The 21,461-nt window shown below is 38.5% G+C and overlaps 3 protein-coding genes across 4 annotated transcripts; all 3 read left to right on the top strand.

Annotated features, from left to right (window-relative positions):
- Nucleotides 1-2,927: 2,927 nt before the first annotated feature.
- Nucleotides 2,928-8,890, top strand: actc1a (actin alpha cardiac muscle 1a). 2 transcript variants are annotated; one of them, XM_042503003.1, is made up of 8 exons: nt 2,928-3,034; nt 5,296-5,449; nt 5,540-5,668; nt 5,783-5,978; nt 6,549-6,710; nt 7,289-7,480; nt 8,336-8,517; nt 8,610-8,890. In XM_042503003.1, the coding sequence occupies exons 2-8, from the start codon at nt 5,321-5,323 to the stop codon at nt 8,751-8,753; spliced, it is 1,134 nt and encodes a 377-aa protein (XP_042358937.1). In that variant the 5' UTR covers nt 2,928-3,034; nt 5,296-5,320; the 3' UTR covers nt 8,754-8,890. The 2 variants fall into 2 exon arrangements, with proteins under 2 accessions (XP_042358937.1, XP_042358938.1); XM_042503004.1 differs by having other exon boundaries at nt 2,953-3,034; nt 5,299-5,449.
- A 596-nt stretch (nt 8,891-9,486) lies between these two features.
- On the top strand, nt 9,487-19,346 carry LOC121955858 (neuroendocrine protein 7B2). Its single transcript, XM_042503945.1, has 14 exons — nt 9,487-9,774; nt 9,854-9,950; nt 10,739-10,995; nt 11,532-11,683; nt 11,769-11,870; nt 11,964-12,137; nt 12,227-12,308; nt 12,802-12,919; nt 14,314-14,364; nt 14,795-15,020; nt 16,391-16,540; nt 16,697-16,809; nt 17,741-17,794; nt 18,001-19,346. Exons 1-14 carry the CDS (start codon nt 9,599-9,601, stop codon nt 18,130-18,132), a joined length of 1,884 nt encoding a protein of 627 aa, XP_042359879.1. The 5' UTR covers nt 9,487-9,598; the 3' UTR covers nt 18,133-19,346.
- A 659-nt stretch (nt 19,347-20,005) lies between these two features.
- Nucleotides 20,006-21,161, top strand: grem1a (gremlin 1a, DAN family BMP antagonist). The gene is made up of 2 exons (XM_042504060.1): nt 20,006-20,095; nt 20,257-21,161. Exon 2 carries the CDS (start codon nt 20,265-20,267, stop codon nt 20,802-20,804), a length of 540 nt encoding a protein of 179 aa, XP_042359994.1. The 5' UTR covers nt 20,006-20,095; nt 20,257-20,264; the 3' UTR covers nt 20,805-21,161.
- Nucleotides 21,162-21,461: the final 300 nt, after the last annotated feature.

Here is a 21,461-nt window from a genome sequence, read left to right as displayed (position 1 = left end):
CCACTATCAAAGCAGGACTTGATTGTTAAAATTAAGTTGTTGCCAGCAGCAGATATAGTGTGTGTGTGTGTGTGTGTGTGTTGAGGGGGGTGGGGGGTGCAGTACAGAGGGGGCAGCTGTCAGGACAGACAAACCGTGTGCTTCCCACATGCCCTTATAAGGACGAATGTCCCTCAAAACCATGACCCATTTAAGACCAATCTGCTTTATCCTGATAAAGACCTGGTGATAAAGACAGGACTCTGCCAAAAAGTGCTTCCTTGACTTGAGGCGAGCTGTTGACAAAACACAGCGGCGGTTTCATCCAAAACTAACGTGATGTCTCTGAATCCTAGTTTTTTCTCAATAATGTGCAGCAGCTGTTCCCTTTACTGAACAGTGGAGTCTGCTCCAAAAACGCAGACTGAACACACATATTGCTCGGTTGATTTAAATGTTAGAAACTCATTTACAGTCATTTAATAAGACTTTGTTGTTAATTCTTTGTTGTTATTTTTGTTTTATTCACCAGGGAATGTGCGGTTGATTTGGACTTTGTGGCCCGCAGAAACTTGACTGTTGTCAGTGTTCAGAAGTAAACCTTCTCAGGTACTGTACTTAAGTACAATTTAGAGGCACGTTTCTTGGGTATTTCCATTTCATGTACTTTATACTTCCACTCCACTATATTTAAAAAGGAGAAACTGTAAATTTCACCTCACTATATCTGTTTAACAGATTAAGTTACAGTTTAGATTAAGATTTTATAAATGAAACATACAATCGCTTCATAAAATATATTGTATTGAAACAGATTGAATACCAAAAGTATAAAGCAGTCCAAATTAGCTCCACCACAACCAACAATAAAGTAATACTTACATGGGATATGCTTTCATAATGATCCCCTAATGTATTAATATCATACAGGCAGCAGCCAAGTATTTTTTTCTTTACTTTTAGTTGATCTTTGCTGTATTAAGTACATGTAAGTGTGTGTTTTTTACTGAGGTATTGCTACTTAACTTTACTTAAAGGGACAGTTCACTCTAAAATTAAAAATACACATTTCCCCCCTCACCTGTAGTGCTATGTGTCAGTCCAGATTGTTTTGGTGTGAGCTGCAGAGTTTTGGAGATATCAGCTGTAGAGATGTCTGCTCTCTCTTCAGTATATTGGAACTAGATTGTACTCGGCTTGTAGTGCTCAAAATGTCAAAAAAATACATTTTAAAAACTCTTTCCAGAAATCATGACCTAGTTATTAAGGATAATCCACAGATCTTGTTGTTAACAGTTTCATATAGGAACTACTTTCTTTTTCCCTCTCGCACTCTTTTTTTTGGCTAACATCATCATCACAGACTGACGTACACAATGCCCTATTTATGTTAATGTTATGTTAATGTTAATGATACGTAAATGTTCTGTTGACTTTTGCGTAAGTTATCTAGAGCTACAGTCATCTTTCACTCAGTTTTTCTGTATATGGTATATGTTCAACTTATGTTTCATAATAATAATAATTTTTGTGTTGTCTCTCTTTCTCTTTGCTCTTGAAAACCAAGATGTCTGAATTACTGAGATTATCATGGTGTTTAAATTAGTGGATTAATTGATTGGTCCATAAAAATAAAAATTAATTTTGATAATAATTTTTTCTTCATTTTATGGGAGATAGAAAAAGATCTGAATATTTGATCATAATGTCAGTTGTTTGACATGAAGCCTCTTTAGACTCTTTAAACCCTCTTTAAACTCTGTATACAGTGGTGATTCATCAGAAAATTCACCTCCGACTGTATCAGTTGGTAAAGGTACAGTATGTGAAAGTAACTCAGGTCTCTTGTTATGTAAAAGCTTGGTATGGAAATAGATAAGTAGGTTAGTAGCGTCTCTCTCTGAGGTTCATTACAGCACATGGCTACAAATGGAATATTTCACAGTGTTGATGGTGTGGGGGGGTATTTACATTCTTACTGCTCTCACCGTGGCCTGATAGGGCTCCAGCATGGGGACGTAGATGCTGTGGGGGCAGTGCAAGGTGACGAATAAGGAGCCTGAGTCCTGGCCACAGTCTGCAGACATGCAGCCGCTGGCACCTGTTGCACTCCATTTCCCTAAAAGGAGACACTGGAGCCAATCAGAGCTCAGAAGCGCTGCTTGTCGTTCCCTGCACAGGCCGTCCCAGGGATCTGTCGTCTGCTGGAGGTCTGAGACCTGGCCCCAGCACCCTCCCACCCACCTACTCTCACAATATTGCCTGTCAGCTGTCTGGCATGTTTCTGGCCTTCACACATGCCACCACATTGGCAAACGGTCACAGGCAGGTTCCCCCTTAGACCGACTCCTTAACTAGATTGCTCAGACAAGATCTCAAATTACCGTCCTGTCACCCACACCCCCAGTGCCCTGCTCGAGCTTAGTCATATTAGCACATCCTCAGAGACCTGAAGGGCGGCTCTGTAGAGTATGAATGAGAGAAAGATGCTGCCATGTATGAGGCGAGAATCTAAGCTTATCTAGCTGATGATGTAGCAGTTGAGGTGTTTTATGAGTGTCAAAATCTCTCTGTCACATCTAATTTAAAGGCCAAAAGTTGATTTAAAGGGCTTAAAATGATTCTTAAATAAGTCACAAAATAATTTGACATCTGAAATACAATTAAGGTGTACACTTCTTTAAAAAAAAACAGATATATTTGGCTCAAATGTGCATTTTGGGATTTGATGGTATGCCAGAGTTTATTAATTTCACACAAATCCATGTCAAACTGGATAAATCACAGCTTTTTGCATGTAACCATCCATCCACTCCTCAATTCTGTCTTTACACTTTTGTCTCCAAGGCAACACCTCTCCAACTTTGATGGCATCCCTGACACAGGATCCACTTTCCTGAGCCATTTTGCTAAGCAGCACTTAATTTGGGCTTGTGTGAACTCCTGAGCCCGCCCACCGGCCCCCAGCCTCAGTATGCCGGGACATATTTAAGGACCCCCTCGCACCCTTGGCCCTTTGTCCCAGTGGAAACTCCAGTCTTGTGGTAACAACTTGGTGAGTGCCTTTGCAGTCTTCTTTCATTTCTGCTGTTGGTTTTTTTTTCTGGACTGTTGGGATCAGGGAGGATGAACAGAGGCTGTTGCTGTAGGACATTTTACTGCTACAATATGGATATATTTTTTTAGAGCTGGAAGTTGTTTTGATTCTGTGATCAGAGCTGATAATGTGTTGTTGGGTGGAGGATGAGAGCTGAGCATACAAGAGGGGGGAGAAGTGGAAAAAAGAAAAAGAAATGGATAATTGGTGGTGTTCAGAGTTCAGAGAGTGTTGCAAAAATATGAAAAAGGTCGTCCAGATTCATTAAAATTGACCTGCAGAGGAGGAAAGACTCTGAGGTTTAGGATGCAGGGATGCTTGCTGTGGAGAGGCAGGCACGAGGCTCTAACTCAACTTGATACAACCTGAGAGAAACTTATTTGTTGATACACTTTTAGATTAAACAAGTATTATGAAGTTTGACTGTTTTAATGCTAAAAAGAATCAAACAACTCAGTGTGTTAAATAGAATATTTTATGGCAGGGATTAAAACAGTGTGGAAAGTTAAAAACTCACCACTGAAACCCTCAAAAATCAAAGTCTAGTCTGATTTCCTTGACCGGGACAATGAGATGTTTAATTTAATTGAGACTTTCCTGGTTAGATGAAATAGTTGATAATAATGAAAGTTGCTTTTTATCATCAATACTGCTCTGAAAAGACCAAATACAGTAACTACAATTTTGGTCAAAGATTGAGTTGCGACTGATACTTTGGATATCCGCTGTATCTTGTAACAAACATTTTCTGGTTCAGTGTTGTTTTGTTTTAGAGAAAACAGGGTGTAAAAATTGCAGTAACTACAACATCAAACCAAAACCACAGTAAATGAAGTTACTGCTCTCTGTTTGGGTTCAGGCAGATTTGGAATACTATCGGGTCGAGGAAAACAAGCGTCTTACAGGAGATGGTGAATGACAGAATGAGGGTAGTGCAAATACCAAAATAAGTGATACGATAAGTAATGAAGATGATGATGTCGAGTAATTGGGCGGGTCATGTGTTAATAACTGCGGTTAGCCTTTGTATGGCACAATATCAGCTATTTAAATGCAGAGTAATTTCACACATAACGCTTATTTATTCTATACTCTACTTAGACATAATTCAAATCTGATTACGAGAACCTAATGCATAAATGCAATGAATGGCGTCAATAAAGCCTTGAACAATATTGCCACCAACGTGTCAGAGCCAGCATAGACGTAGATTTTGTGCCCCTCAATATTTAGAACATGTGCATCTGTCCTCCCTAATAAAAACTGGAGCAGACAACTTTTATTTTGAAAAGATTAATGGCATTTACGTCATAAATTCATGCAGAGAAGGCACAAATTGGTACATAAAAATTCACCAGATTGAAAGAAATTTCTCAAAATTTTCTAGTGGAGGGCACCCAAAGTCCTTGTTTAATATAAATCCCCCCAGTTTGAGACAAAACATAATCCCTTGAGAACCAGTCTTGTAGGGAAACTTCAGAAAGATGTAGACAGGTTTGATTTTCTTGGTCAGAGTTAGCTCATTTTGATAAAACTATCTACAAAAAACAGTCTAATCTGCAGAACTGAGGCTAATTTCCATGAAACCATATCCTGTAATGCAAAAGCAGCCATTTAAACTGAACATACACATGTTGAATTGGATGGAGATGCCTGTATGAAGAGGGGGGATGCAGGATGCACTTGGGATGCAGGCTGTGTCCAGAGATCCTGGAAGGATCAGAGCACATGGTCTGGCTCCAAACAGAGGAGTCCACTATATGAGTGGCGACAGCTGAGGAGAGAGCCAGGCCTCCTCCTGCCACTTGTCAAAAGACACACCGCTTCAGCTGTTAACTGGCCCCGGCTTAACGATGAGATACAGAGGACGGGTTGTGGGGGCGGAGGAGGGTGATATGGGCCCAGAGGCTGAAAATAGACCTGCGAGAGAGTGTGTGTGGGCCGGGTCATGTCCTGTTTTGGCTTTTCAGGCAGCTGTGAGGCTCAGGGAGGAGATTAGAGCGCTCAGAGGTGTCTTCGTACTAAACATAGTGCTACATTGTTTCTCAGGACAGCATTATTTTGTTTTCACACGTGACATACAGCTTAAAATGGAAATATTACACATTTAAACATGATTGGGATATTATTTCCTGCAAATAATTACTTTGATTTAACTGAAACTTTGTTTAAAACTAAACTAATGTTTTGCCTGTGTTTTCATCCCCCATCTTGAACAGAAGGCCAGACCAGAAAAAACCAAACATGTGTGACGACGACGAGACCACCGCCCTGGTGTGCGACAACGGCTCTGGCCTGGTCAAGGCTGGGTTCGCCGGTGATGACGCTCCCCGTGCTGTCTTCCCATCCATTGTTGGACGCCCCCGTCACCAGGTAGGAATAAGGAAAGATTTCTGGAAAATTATTGTAGCTTCATGGCAGGCAGTCTGAGATTCTGAGACGTGTTTGCTTTTGCGTTGTCAGGGTGTGATGGTGGGTATGGGTCAGAAGGACAGCTATGTGGGAGACGAGGCCCAGAGCAAGAGGGGTATCCTGACTCTGAAGTACCCCATCGAGCACGGCATCATCACCAACTGGGACGACATGGAGAAGGTGACGAAAAACAAAAAAAATATCTCAAAATATTTTTCTTTTCTTTCATGACTGGAGCCTAACTTTGAGTCATTTCTGTCCTTGGACTTATTCCTCCCTGCACCTGCCTCACAGATCTGGCACCACACCTTCTACAACGAGCTCCGTGTGGCCCCAGAGGAGCACCCCACCCTGCTGACTGAGGCCCCCCTCAACCCCAAAGCCAACAGGGAGAAGATGACCCAGATTATGTTTGAGACCTTCAACGTCCCCGCCATGTATGTGGCTATTCAGGCCGTGCTGTCCCTGTATGCCTCTGGTCGTACCACCGGTGAGTCTCTGCCAAGGACTTTAAAAGAATACTTCACCAAAAAAAGTAACCATTTGAATATCAATTGCTCACTCCGTGTTACGTTGAATTCATGAGGAAAAGTTTGTTTTTCTTGTGTGCCTCCACAGTAAAAGAAGAATCTAAAATAAGCAAAAATTCTTAATGAACTGAAGTTATAGGGACCATATTTAACAACAGCAAAATCATATCAAAACATCTGTCTACAACTCTCACACAACTCCTACAGTATAATCCGGGTCTCATTTATCCAGTCATGCTCAGTACTTCCCAAACACATGCAGTTTTGCTAAAATCGTACTATTTAACACTTCTGCATACGTGTAACACCTTGGAAGCACAAAAATTGATTCTGTGTTCCCTGAGGAGGCATGTGAGTCAAACAGTGTTTTCCTCACAAATTCATCACTGGATAAGTACTGATGTAGGTAAAATTATCAGCTTATTGGTTAAGTTTTTAATTCTGTGCATAACATTGCAGGTCGATTAAAACGCAGACTTGCACTTGCAATATGTGTTGTCCTCTGAAAAACATCTGCTTTTTGTGGACAGGTATTGTGTTGGACTCTGGTGATGGTGTGACCCACAACGTGCCCATCTATGAGGGTTACGCTCTTCCCCACGCCATCATGCGTCTGGATCTGGCCGGTCGCGACTTGACTGACTACCTGATGAAGATCCTGACTGAGCGTGGCTACTCCTTCGTCACCACTGGTAAGACGGCACCAGCAATTAAAAGCACAGACACACCAAACCTCACCGGTGTCTTGGCCAAAAAGGTGGTACTTAAACACACCACAAAGACTACAGCCAACGGCCAACCGGCACGTACAAACAATAACTCCCCATACCAGCAGGCAGCAGTAGTCGGTATTCGTCAATTGGAAAGAGAAACCAGGCTACCGACAAGACGGATTTAAAACACTAGTTAGCCAGTTAGCACATTAACAACATAACCGATCTCATGCCATCTTGGCTTTAGTCGTTTGTTTGATTTCCTCACTCGTTCACTGAGCTGAACTGCCAATCAGAGTGATTTCATTTACAGACAGACTCTGCCGGGTCTGACAATAATTGAACATGCTAAATCGGCCAAAAAACAGCTGACAGAAGATGATATAATGACGATATAAACTTTTAATTTGTAAGAGAAATAAATCCCCTTTTCTTCATCTTAAAGCCGAGTGAACACCTGGCTCTTGAAATCAACAAAGAAAACTGTTTGTAGATTATGTATCAGAGTTTTATCATGTGAGATTAATCGACTAATCTGTGACATTTCCTTCTTCCAGCTGAACGTGAGATTGTGCGTGACATCAAGGAGAAGCTGTGCTACGTTGCTCTGGACTTTGAGAATGAGATGGCCACCGCTGCCTCCTCCTCCTCACTGGAGAAGAGCTATGAGCTGCCCGACGGTCAGGTCATCACCATCGGCAATGAGCGTTTCCGCTGCCCCGAGACCCTGTTCCAGCCCTCCTTCATCGGTGAGTCATAACTGACCACCAACACTCAGCAGCTGTAAACACAGCAAACTCTGCAAGTCATATTTATATCTGATTAAGTTTCAAGTGCTGACTTACTTCACTGAGTGACGAAGGGGAGATTTTTCCCCTTTTCAAATTAAGAAGATGAAGCCATAATGATCAGTACAATTTGAGATTGAAAGTAATGGTAATTTTTTAACAATACCAAAAGTTCGATATTTATAGGAATAACATATGAGAAAAACAGTAATTTGATATAAAATAAAATAAAATAAAATAAAATAAAGCATAAGTGTAAAAAAAAAATCATATATGTTTTAGAAATTTGTAACTTATTTCTCTCTATATATATTTGTTTTATAAGCATCATGTAATCTTTCAGAATTTTTTTGGCACCTCACTGTAGCTGTAAACTTATTTAAGAATTTATTAATGTTTTTCAACAACTGCAACCCTTCCTCATATAAATAGATAACCAATTATAATACAGTAAAAAGAAGTTAAATTAATATTAAATGTCTTCATAAAATACAGAAAAATATACTGTACACAATCTGCATTAACACACATACAAAATAGTCTTATACCTGCTTATAACTCCAATTAAAGTGTGTCAATGATGACTTGTTGAATGTTTATAAACTGCGAATCTGCCAGTCTTTTTGGATTTTATTACTTTTTATTCTTTGTTTTACCATAAAAAATTCTGTCTTTATTTTTGATACTATTATTATGTTTTGTATATTACTTGTAATATTTACAATATATTTTCTGCATTTATTTCCATATTTGCATACATGTTCTACGTGTGTATCACCCATATGAACACTCACCTTTGTCCTCTCACCTGCACAGGTATGGAGTCTGCTGGTATCCATGAGACTGCATACAACAGCATCATGAAGTGTGACATTGACATCCGTAAGGACCTGTACGCCAACAATGTGCTGTCTGGTGGAACCACCATGTACCCTGGTATTGCTGACCGTATGCAGAAGGAGATCACCGCCCTGGCCCCTAGCACCATGAAGATCAAGGTGAGCCATCATCAGCCGGCACTAACTGGTTAAATTCCACTATGTTGCAAAATATGACTGGTACCAACCTGTACCTCTGCTCCTCCCTGCAGATCATCGCTCCCCCTGAGAGGAAATACTCCGTCTGGATCGGCGGCTCCATCCTGGCCTCCCTGTCCACCTTCCAGCAGATGTGGATCAGCAAGCAGGAGTACGATGAGGCTGGCCCCTCTATCGTCCACAGGAAGTGCTTCTAAATCTCCAACCTGCACCAAAACCCCGACTCCACACCAACTGCACCAGCTTTCCATCCATACCTGTATTTCTACTGTGCCTTTTGCTGTATATACATGTTCTGTTGTAATAAAAATAGTTGCTTTTAACTAAAAAAAAAGTCTTGAGTGTTGGAGTCTCAATATGCAGGCGGCTGTGAACATATCACAAGATGTCAAAATGCCTGTTGATTTGGCATATATCATTTTCTTTTAGAATTTCATTCTATCTAGCCCAGAAAAAGACTTGCCAGCCAAACACAAATTACTCTTAAATGCCGTTTATACGGTGTGATTTCACCTTTACATCTTGACATTTTCCACTTATCGAAGAAACTGTTGTCATTCTTTTTGTAAAATATAATTTCTTTTATCTATTAGTTGGTATAAAATAAAATATCATGAGGTCAAGTGCTGAAATCAGATCAGACACTTGTAGTACTAAGGCCAACATTTTTGTGCTACCTCTTGCATGTTATTAATACCTCAAGTATTAACCCTTAAAAGGGACAGTTAACCAAAAGTATATATTTTCCTCTGACGTGTTATGCTATTTATCAATCTAGATTGTTGTGGTGTGAGTTGCTGAGTATTGGAGATATCGGCAGTAAATGTTATTTTCGAGTTGAGAGCTCATATTTACCACCTTCCTCATGTGCCCTGAATGCAGCACTCCGTCTTGTCAACTGTGGCACAGGTGATTTAGATGAGCAAACCAGCTTCCTTCATTCACCAGTGATTTCACCAAGTGAGTGACACATGTTATGTTTTCTCAGCCAAAGTCTTGTTGAACGGCTTAGTTTTTGACTTCTGTCAGTGATATTTACACGATGAAGGTTACAGACAGTAATGTGCTTCGGTTTCACCTCCATGTTATTCATGGGATAACTGTGAAAAGCTTTGAGAAGAGAAAGGAGAGACTTTTCATCGGTGGTGCAAAGACCTTTGGTGTTCCTCTGGAGAATTTACCCAGGAGATACATTCCCGAGTTTGGACTGGTGCCCTGGTGAGTTACGTTAGGAAGTGTATCATTTTTAACAGGTCAGAGATTCATTTTTTTTTTTTTTTAACATGTTGTGTCTCAGCTTTTTGGTGGATGCTTGTTCACATCTGCTGGAGCGTGCTGCGACTGTAGGCCTGTTCAGAAAACCAGGCTCTCTTCCTCGCATTAAGACCCTCAGGGTAAGATTTTAACCTTTTGACCTTTTGCTAATATAATTTCTACTGGAGCAATAGCGCCACCTGATGTTTTGCGCAAACACTTATCTGATTTTTTTCTCCTTTTTTATTTTTTATTTTTTATTGTCATGTCATTTCATGTATCTTACTCATTAGCACAAGTATTGACATTTCTTTTTTAAATGAAAAAGTGAATAAATGTGTCACCCAGCAGTACATCAGAATAACAAACAATCTATATTTAAGAATACATAAAGATAGATAATGACAGTAGTTACAGTGTGGGTTTAAATCTTACAAATGTTATTATAATTTTGAAATTGTAGAAAAAAATCATCTGTCATAACTGCATTAATCTTTCCTCCAACATTTCAACCTCCATCACAGCAACAAAGAGCAAAGAAAAAATAAATAAATAAAAATTGCACAATACAATACAAAGAGTAACATTTGCTAATACATAAATGCATGTCTATGTGTGTTTGCACACTTAAGACTTACACACACACACACACACACACACACACACACACACACACACACACAAATGTAATAAGAAAAACAATACAAATGAATAAGAATATAAAGTGCAAATACAACAAGTAAAAAAGAACAAAAAAGAGTGCTCCACTCTAATATAGAGAAGTAAATTATAACAGCTGCTATGCATTATTCTTTACCACATGATAATATCTTGACCAGTTAGACCATCTTTTTTCAAATAGTTTGCCATATATTCAAATTTCATGTGGCAAGATGTGAGTCATTTTCCCCTCCTGTGTCTGTTTCAGGCCAGGCTGAACAGAGGAGAGGGGTGTCTGTCCACAGCCCTCCCCTACGATGTGGCAACTCTCATCAAACAGTTTTGCAGAGAGCTGCCGGAGCCGCTGTTCCCCTCTGAGCTCCATGCAGCTCTGCTCAAAGCCCAGACACTGTCCAACCAGCAGGACAGGACTTCAGCCCTGCAGCTGCTGTCCTGTTTGCTCCCCGCCAGGAACTCCTCTTGTCTGCACTACCTGTTTGACTTCCTTTCCAAAGTCTCCCAGAGGTTTGAGAGAAAATTGTTATTGTAGGGATGTTGAATCTAAGTTGACAAAGAGCGCTCAGTGCATGTGACAGTATGTCAGTCTGCTAGTATCATGGCATCGTAGTAGTAAAGGAGCACCATTGTGATCATATAAAGTTAAAATTGATTTGATTTCATATGATCTGCAGCTCAGTAAAAACTTGGAAATGGCAGAAGACTTAATTTTCCCCAAATAAACAAACAAGTAAAAAAAAAAGTCAAGACATTTACAGTATAAATTAATGCAGAAAAAGTAGAAATTGGTGCATAAAAAATTGCCACAATGCAGTGAATTCACCTCACACCCTTTGGTGGGATGGTACTGACCCTACTTTGGGAATCACTGGTTTACACTGAGGTGAAAAAAACAAGTATAACTGTCTAAAAATTATATTTTCATTTCTTTTCTTTTCTACAGTTTGATTTTTTTCGCCAGACAGGATGCCACAAATTTTAAAGTGATGCACAAATGACTTCATTTCATTTGTCTCCCTCCTCATTGAATACACTGCTGTCAGGTGTACTGAAAATTTGATGACCAGCTCCAACCTTGCCACAATCTTCACGCCGTGTCTTTTACCGCCTCCCAACAAGACCGAGATGTCCGAGGGGCGACTTGAACTGAGAGTTCTCGTCCTGCGCACCTTCATTGAAAATCCTCACTTATTCGGTAACAAACCAAATCACTTTAATTTTAATTGAGGGTGTCTGATTGGATGTCCGCAACGTTCAGATCTTAACTATATTTGCTTCAGGTGTGATTCCTAAAACTGTTTTGGACAGTATGGACTTTCTGATGGATTTCCATTTTGTAAAAGATGCAAAGAGAGGACATCGAAAAAGACACAGTTTCAAAGGTAAAAAACAAATTATTGAATTATGTCATCAGCTTTGCCTCGTTAGAAAGCCTCCTTTGTGCTCTTTAATTACATTTCCCCGATTTCTTACAGTGATAAGGTCTGTGAAGACGGTACCCTGGATTCAGGCAAGGTCAAAGGTCAGACATGCAGTACCTGAGCAAAGCCAAGTGTCCACCCCAGGAGACAGACCAGCACTCAGGAGAAGCCTCGGGAAGGAGACTTTCCCTAATATCCAGCTGTTCAGGACCTGTATGCCATGTGCAGGTAAACACAACATGAAGAAAGAAACTGTATGTAAATTTGGTGAATCTATTGTTCTTGTACAGAATTTATTATATTAAAAATGTTTATAGGGCAAGGTTTCAGCCCTGCAACTGCTTTGTTGGACAGTCCCACCAAAGACTCATATAAGACCCCACAAGACGGACTGAAAAGGTAAATTATTAAAGCACTGACATTAATTTTGCAGGATTACTTTACAGTGAAGCAGTTAACTATTAAGCAAACAAGGGAATACGCGATAAGAGACTGAGTGTTGAAGCTAAATGGAGAGACTGAAGGGGAGATCTTATTTCACTTGTATTATAATTCTTTTTGTTGGTATGGTGCGCATTTCTTGATTTGTAATCTATTTTGCGGGGTTGTTACTTTACAGAACTGATTACTCCACACAAGACTTCCTCTGACCTCTGTGGTCAAGGGATCTCTTAATTTTATAAAGAAAAAAATAATATATCTAGCATCTTTACATTTTGCACTTTTTTTTTTTGCACATAATCAACAAATCTTTGAATATTAAACTTTTTTTTGCACAACTGTTGTTAAATTTTTTTTATCAGCTCCATGTTAAATAACTCCAACATTGCAAAACATTATTCACATAAATCTTTTGTTTCTTATTTGTTTTTTGTCCTTGTTTTGTTTTCAGAGATCTGCGTTTGGGTCATTTCCCGAGGTTCACTCGAGGACACGATGCAGAGGGCTCTCCTGTGCTCACTAGTGTCGGAAAACTGCAGTTCACACCTTGGAAAAGACGTTCTTCACTTTAATGTTCAGGTGACGAACTCTGATACACCTGATTCATATTTATAAGAGCTTTAGTGTCTTACAGCAGATAAGTTAGATTTTAACATTCTACATTTTAATTAATTTTTGTATTTGACTATATATTATATATCAAGACTAATGTATGGATGAACTGTCACCACACTTTTATATCCAGTGAATAAATTTTTTTTAAAAATAGTTGTATTGTATCTTTTTTTTCACGTTAGCCTATATATTTATAACAGAAGTGGTTATGGTAAGTAGTCTCTATACCAGAAATGTATATGGACATTTTTTTTTAGGTATATATGAATAGATAATTAAAAAGAAAACAAGGAAATGTGTTTTTTATTATTTTTATTACAATTAATAATATTATATAATAATATTATATAATAATATTGAATATTATTGTTATTATTATTATTATTAGTAGTAGTAGTAGTAGTAGTAGTAGTAGTAGTAGTAGTAGTATCACCATATTTTTCGGTATAACATTACAAAATGTCTTGACCACAGAGGTCAGAGGACATCTTATGGATTAAACAATTCTATAAAGATAACAACAAAAAAAGAGTACAGACTAAGAAATAAGCCCCCTACCAATAACAGAGAACTATAGCAATACAAGTGAAATAATGGGCAGCATAATTCTTTACCACCAAAGGTCAAAAGTGACCCTATAAAGCAGAATGATAGAAAGAAAAACATGGAAAATTTATAAAGCCAGTTGAAATGGACACAAAAGATTAATCTCTGATTTGTATTCTTTTTAACATTCCTTATGTCAGCACCTTGCCACCAGTTGAATAATTTATCATAATAACCACCTACTGAAGCTTGCCATGGAGTCATATATATGTTTAGAAAGCAGGTAGGGCTATTACTTAAAAAAGACAAGGTGAGAAGATGGGTTTTCTTCTCATAAACTGATTTTAAAAAATGACGGTTTCGATGGTATTTATGCTGTCAGCTGCAGAGACTTGTTTCCTTCTCAGTGTTGTTGTGGTGAACTCTGCACAAGTAATTGCCACAATGTAACAGCCAATGACAAAAGAGGATTTTTGGTATCTTAGCAACTGCATCTGGACCGTGAAGTGAGGCGGATCGCATCCTCCTGCAGGTTGCATAATGGGTACTTATAGTAACACCGGAAATCAAGTGTTTTCCCTCCAAAATAAAACTGAAGAAAATAAAAAAAAAGGAAGGTAAAACGCTTAGGACAATCGTTTGAGAGAAACACCAAAGCATTTTAATAAAAATGTATGCTTTTAAAACTTTTATCAGAATGAATATCGGCGAGAAACATAATTTGAAATCCCTTTTTGCATTGTCTGTGTGAAGAAAAGCTTTAATTTTGGAAACAAGAAATACATGATTTTGCTCTGTCCAGCTTGACAGAGGTCTGGCGCAGCAGGCAGGTCCCACCATCAGCGCGGACACGGTAAGAAAAACACACTGAAATTGATTCTTTGGTTATTTGGGATGTTTTCCAGGAATTAAATTATACCTGCTATGAAATAAATGCAATTAAATATTGATCTGATGTAATTTAGGCTGTTTTTCCGGTTTAATTGACATATCATGCTGGCTATTTATAGCATATTTACATCGGCCATGCCTCTGTTTACAGAGTGAGTGTCGCACCACGGCTTTATTACAATAACAGGACAAAATTAAGATGTTCTATTAACTAATATGATAGATTAAAAAAAACATTCCATGCAATTACTCTGTCCATATTAGCCCATAAATTCCATTTTTGCCTAATTAGTCATCTTGTGTCTAACAGGAAATGCAGCTATGTTGGTGATTACACGCCTGGCCATCTTTTGCAGCCTACGTTAAAACCTTTCGATTATTTTCCTCCGCAGATGACAGAAATGGGCCCGGCAGTGCGGTTATCGCTGCTCGGCCTCCTCCTGTGCGTGCAGCTCGGCACGGCTCCAGCCCGCAGCCCCCGCACGGCCGACCAGGTGTCTGAGGCCGACATCCAGCGGCTCCTGCACGGCGTCATGGAGCAGCTGGGCATCGCTCGGCCCAGGGTGGAGTATCCTGCACACCAGGCCACCAACATCGTCGGGCCTCAGAGTATACAGGGTATGTTGGATGCATTTAGAGTCGTTTTATAACATGTTAAATCATTGAGAGTAGACAAACCAGGCGAAACAGTAAAAAATATATCCTTTAGATGGTTATCAGGGAGAGATGTGGACATTAGGGAGGGTGCTCGTCTAACACGCAAGGTATACACTGTGCAAAATTATTGACATATTCTGTTTATTTATTTTAACATACAGTCAATTTGTCCTATATGTTTGTCTTAATTATGAAGGCTACTTATTTTATTTTTGTTTTTAGCTATTTATTTTCTATTTTTTTACTCCTCACGCTGAGGAGTTTGGAAACTGAGAAATTTGGTTTGATTTCTTTCAAAAACATTTGGAGAAGGCCATGGGTATCTTAACAAGGCATGCCTAAAAAATGAGCAGAAAAGACCTAAAAACAACTTATTATCTGTTATATCTATTTTATTATATTTTTTCTGTAAAATCATTTAAATGTATTTTAATGTTATTAATGTAGAATAATAGTTTTCTAAACCATATTCTGAATTAAAACATTTTTTTTCCAATAATCTCCCCTCTTATTTAAAAATAATTTGTAGGTGATTTTCTTGTCATCTTTTGCTAATATTTGCAATTTGTGGGACATTTTGACCCAGATACATTCTCGCTACTTGTCCCACAGTATTGCTTTTTCATTTTAATGTTTTATTTTTTATCCACAAAATACAACGTATATTTTATTTTATTTTATTTCATTTCATTTTATTTTGTTATATTTTGTTGTATGCAAGTAACACTCAACGATATTCATTTTGCTATCATACATAAATGTTTTTCTTTAATTATATATTTATTGTAGGTCATTAGTGCTTTATCTTTATATAATATTTATACAAAAAACCTATTCTTTCACATACTTGTGTAATTAATAGTCATGTCTTTGTTTTACCTTTATTCGTCCAGTTGTCCTTGTTCTTAACTATTGATGATTTAGGTGTATTGAAAACAATGCAAAAAAAAAGTCAAGTTAATTGTATGTGTACACATACAATAAAGGTGATTCTGATTATGATTCTGATACATGATAAAGAAAAACATCTAATCCTCAGCTTTGACTTTGACTTTTTGCTTGAAAATTTGTTAAAACAGTTGTCTGTTTACTGAAATAGTTGATGAATAATCCATCAATTGTTTAAGCCTATTCAATTGCTGAATGAAATTAACATCATTAATCATTTATGAGGTTTTATCCTGCCATTGATAAAAGTGTGTGCATTTTAGAGCTAAAGCTGTTCTTAGATGGAAAACATACAGAATGCTTTTTTGATAATTATTTGTATTGTGAAGCTCTTTTCTAGCTGTTGCTGCTGTTTCAAAGTAGTGTTTGTTTTCCTCCACAAGGTGGTGCTCACGAGGGGCTGCAACACCTCGGCCCCTTTGGCAACATCCCCAACATTGTGGCCGAGCTGACCGGCGACAACGTTCCCAAAGACTTCAGTGATGATCATGGGTACCCAGACCCTCCAAACCCCTGTCCCCGGGGAAAAACAGGTAGAAACTATTGTTCTAAGCACATTATTAATTAACATAGTGATGTCTCAGGCTGAATGCTGATATTTAAGCTGCCACAGTGTCAGTTCTTTCTGTTCTTTATTGTATTTAATTGCTGTTTTTGACATGAATTTCTGTGTCCTCTCTCATTCACAGGAGCAGATGGCTGTTTGGAAAATGCTCCAGACACAGCCGAGTTCAGCAGAGAGTTTCAGAAACACCAGCACCTGTTTGACCCAGAGCACGACTACCCAGCTCTGGCAAAGTGGGTGAGTTACAAAGTGGGACTGCAACTTTATTTATTTATTTTATCACAGATACATAGATAGACAGACAGACAGACAGACAGATGTGATGTGATAAATGTGATGTGATGATAGATGTAAAAACAGAGCAAGAATAATGATTACTATGGATGATATTAAATACAAATGTTAGATAAATATATGAACAATGCAAATGGAAGGTGCATAAGGCTAACATAGCCACTTTTATTACCAAATTGCTTGTGTTGTCCAAACAACATATCAAAGAAACATTGTGATGACACAAAACTGTGAAAAGCAGAACTGCTTCATTAAGTGATTTCATGCACAAATATACCACATTGAGACAAAGTCTTGTCGTTTTTTTAAATCTGCAAATCAAGCAGACCTGCTTTTACATTTAGCTGACACACAATATCAGGTGAAACATGCTCACTTTAATATTATTGTATTTTACATGTCATTCATTTGGCATATGCTTTTGTTCAAAGCAACTTATAACATAGTATTCAAACTTGATAGGAATAAGAGCTACATGTTCAAGCCAACTGAGAGTGTACTGACTGCTATTCAAGTGTTTTAAAGGTTGTTTTTTTACACATAACTAACTGGTAGCATTGCATGGTGTGGCAGTATGATGATTTTTTTTCTAGTTTTGCTGTCTGACCTGAAAAAGAGAAATGGATGTTGGAAACAAGCAGTCACAGCTTTGGTTTCTGGTGGTCTGCTCACAAAATGAAGACAAGATTTTGAACATTTATAAAAAAACCAGTGCATGTATTCATTCTTGTCTTGTCTGGCCCTTAAAAAATCACCCTGTGAGTGTTTTATTCCGTGGAAAGGCATTCGGGCAATTTGTAGACTGTAATTTAAGAACAAAAGGACAGACTGTAAAACTATGGATACATGATTTCATGTCTGTGTTTTCTTTCAGAACAAGGAGCTTTTGTACCAAAAACTGAAGGGAGGACCGAAGAGAAGAAAAAGGGTATCGTGTTTGTTGTTTTTTCTTTGTAGTATTGTGTCTTGAGAAACCACATTACCCGCACAAAAATTTGCCGCCTAAAGGGAGCGATGGACTTTTAAAACTCATGTGATTTTTTTTTTTTTTAATGAAAAAGCTAAACATCTCACTTTGGATTTTTCAGACTCTGTGAAGGCTACAGTAACATGTGCTTCTTTGCCTCCCTGCAGAGTGTGAATCCGTATTTAATGGGCCAGAGGCTGGACAACGTGGTCGCCAAAAAATCTGTTCCTCACTTCTCTGAGGAAGAGGAGGAGGAAGAGGCGCCGATCGTCGCTGTTACCAACAAATCCACCACCTAAAGTCCTGCACGGCAAGGCTCATTGTAACATTTATGTATACTCTCAGAAACGAGTTTGTAACACTGCATATTGAAGCATTTTGGATAACAAACAATTGATCTGTGACGTCAGTGCAGGTACTGTTAAATTAGAGACAGGAAGCAGAAATGGGACAAGCACTTTGAAAATTTTTATTGTATTGCATTCATATTAATTAGCCCAGTTCTTGTTCACTAATTGGGCACAACATGCTGTTTATGTGTCTTACAACTGGTGCCATAATTTTCAACTTAAAGGCTTAATTGGTAGACCTTTAAAAAAGATAATTTAGTCTATGTAAACACAATTTTAGGGCTTTGTGTGGCTCACGATGGAGAAAATGAAAAATCTCATCGCAAACTAGTTGTTTCTGAGGCTCAATGCTTCTAAAACAGCAAGTCGATCAGATCTGATTTCTTTTGACAGCTCCTGTTTTAAAAGTAACAATAAACCGTAAACCTCAAAAAGCAAACTGATAATCAACTACAGTTTGGAAGATTGTGAGCCAAGTATCCGTTATAGTGCAGGTATCTGATCAGAATTTTCTAGATCTTGGCCATTTATATGGGGAAAATGATTCTCAGTTTACTCATACTAATGATAACACTTTTAAAGTCTACTTATCGTTTATAAATGTGTTTTTTCCTCTACAGATGAATGTTTGAATGTTCAGGTTTCACTGTGCAGAAATAAGGGTTAAAGTTAGGAGGCAAATTAAAAAAAACTGAGCCTTAAAAGGTCATGAAAAATAATAAAGCTGCAGTCACTATGAAGGCTTCTGTATCGCAAGATTCTTAATTTTGTCAACAAGCAAGTGAAATACATTGTCTCTGAACATTTTATTGATAACTGCAATACATTTTCAGCGAACATTTTGCTGATAAGTTCAATAACAACATTTTAACAGTTTGCCACGTTTCCTCATCATGCTGATAGAAGTTCCTTTGGCATTCCAATTCCCTCAAAACGTATTTCCAGTTTCAAATTGGGTATATATATATATATAAATGCAATTTCTAGAAGACAAGGAGACATCTCCTGTGACACAGGCAAAGACATAGTTAAACTTTTGAAATGACACCTATTTGCATAATCAGTCAGGATTTTTTTATACTGAGAAGGAAGGAGTAAATGTATTTTTAAGGACTTTAACAAGATAACAGAACTTTTTTGTGGAAAAAAAACATGAATAACACATTATTAGTCAGTATTTTATATACATCTTAAAAATGTCTTGAGCAGATATTTAAGTAGAATTATTGCCTGAAATTCACCCAATTAACCCAAAATGCTAAAATACAAAGTGTTAAAACCTTGGCTGGCAGTGTAAAGCATGTCCACAACTATATTATAATAAGAAGCTGTAAAAAGATATATCGATTTGGAGGAATGTTGAAAGAGAAAGTTATTACAATTCACAACTGTACAGAAATCAATTTACTCACACACTGAAGTTTAATTTTGTATGTGTTGATTGCCTTCAGAGGCAAAGATTCAGAAAGGATCATATTCGTGGAAGTTAATTATAACCTGTAGCAACTTTGCTTTGTCATGTAAAAGATCACCGTGAACTATTATTGTAACTGTTATTCCGATTAGTAATTATTCTGCAGTAATATGAGTCTCAACAGGCAGCAGCACTGAATCTGTCAAGTGTCACTTCATCTCACCAAAAAATGTCTGTGTTTTTTTTTGTTCTGTAAAGGACAAATAAACGATTTATCTGCATTGACAAAGTTTGGAGTTAGATTTTTTCCTTTCAGACAGACAGTAAGGATAAGGGTTAGGGGGCGTGTCCTGCTGAAGCTCAAGACAGTTTGGAAAACCCCTCAGTGTGTCAGTCAGAAAGCCACTACAGACGAGAAAGGACCTGCAGAAGACACGCATGCTGTAAACGGCCTGACTGGATAAAGTTTTTCTCGTGAGGATCTTAAACAAACAATAGGTAACTCAACTTATTATCAGCTTTTTCTCTCTCTTTCTCTTTGTTATACTAAACTCCTAAAACGTTTATTTGCCTGTTTATTTGGTGCGTAATGCGCGCGTAAAAGCTGTGCGTAAAGACTTCTCTCCATCAGTGACTGACTTGTGTTTTTCCCTCCTCAGCGTCAGTGATGAAGACTCCATTAGTGCTGATCTCTGCAGCACTTTTGGCGCTGCTGCTCAGCCCACCGAGAAGTACAGATGCTGCCACTTTTCAAGGCGCGTTCCCACACCCAAACAAATACAACCCAAACGAATCGGATAGATGCCAACAACCTGCCATCAGTGGACTAATCTCCCGCGGGCCGGGGACTGTCACCTCAACAGACGAAGTGCTGGAGTCCAGTCAGGAGGCGCTGCACGTCACGGAGCGCCGGTACCTGCGGCTGGACTGGTGCAAGACGCAGCCGCTGAAGCAGACCATCCAGGAGGAGGGCTGCCTGAGCCGCACCATCATCAACCGGTTCTGCTACGGACAGTGCAACTCCTTCTACATCCCGAGACATAATTACCAGGACGGGGGCGCCTTTCAGTCCTGCTCTGCGTGCAAACCCAAAACCTTTAGCACCGTCACTTACACACTGTTCTGCCCGGGTCAGACGCCCAACACCAGGAAGAAACGAGTCCAGCGCGTGAAGCAGTGCCGCTGCACAACAATAGACACGGATTAGACGCGCGTCCGGATCGATATTGTCCGCTTCCACTGGAGGAAAAATGCAGCTTTGCCAAAATAAAGAACGGAAACTGTATTTTGCTGAAAGGACACATGAGAATAAAGAGGAAATTGGAAAAGAGGGACGTTACCTCAGCCTTTTTTATCATTATTATGAAGAGAAGATGCTGATATAGGGTTGGGCAATATGGAAAAAAATACATATCATGATATTTTTGGCCAAATACCGCAATATCTATATTGTGACGATATTGTAGGGTTGACTTTTAGTGCTTTAAAAAAATATCTATCAATGAGATTTTTTGATAAACAATTATCAGTCATGTTGTTATTATGAATAAGTTGGCAAAGACAAATAAGAAAACAGCCTGGTTCAGGAAGTTGCATCAATTAACTGAGATGCAACTTTTTAAACCAGAAAAAGACAACATTTACAATACTTAGATATACAAATTCTAAGACAATAGCTAGTCTCATGATACTTGTACAATATTGATGTATTGTCTTGCCCAAAATGTACAAAAGTGGTCCATTCATGTGACATTTTCTTTCTAAGGGTTCATTTATGCGCAATGTTAGATGCAGAAACAGACAGAGTCTTCTGTCCACACTTTGCGTTTAGTTTGTTTGTATGAGTGCACCTTTTCAAAAAACT

The sequence above is a fragment of the Plectropomus leopardus genome, chromosome 16 (genome assembly GCF_008729295.1).
Source record: "Plectropomus leopardus isolate mb chromosome 16, YSFRI_Pleo_2.0, whole genome shotgun sequence".
In the NCBI taxonomy this organism is placed as follows: Eukaryota; Metazoa; Chordata; class Actinopteri; order Perciformes; family Serranidae; genus Plectropomus; species Plectropomus leopardus.
Note: the sequence above shows the minus strand (reverse complement) of the source record. Positions and strands in the feature narration are given on the sequence as shown.

Bases quoted from the DNA above. Each gene is read 5' to 3' on its own strand.
- actc1a (XM_042503003.1), top strand. From the start codon at position 5,321: ATGTGTGACGACGACGAGACCACCGCCCTGGTGTGCGACAACGGCTCT. The intron at 5,669-5,782 runs GTGACGAAAAAC...CCTGCCTCACAG, and splicing joins ACTGGGACGACATGGAGAAG to ATCTGGCACCACACCTTCTA. The intron at 8,518-8,609 runs GTGAGCCATCAT...TCCTCCCTGCAG, and splicing joins CTAGCACCATGAAGATCAAG to ATCATCGCTCCCCCTGAGAG.
- LOC121955858 (XM_042503945.1), top strand. From the start codon at position 9,599: ATGAAGGTTACAGACAGTAATGTGCTTCGGTTTCACCTCCATGTTATT. The intron at 11,684-11,768 runs GTAACAAACCAA...TATTTGCTTCAG, and splicing joins TGAAAATCCTCACTTATTCG to GTGTGATTCCTAAAACTGTT. The intron at 17,795-18,000 runs GTATCGTGTTTG...GCCTCCCTGCAG, and splicing joins GACCGAAGAGAAGAAAAAGG to AGTGTGAATCCGTATTTAAT.
- grem1a (XM_042504060.1), top strand. From the start codon at position 20,265: ATGAAGACTCCATTAGTGCTGATCTCTGCAGCACTTTTGGCGCTGCTG.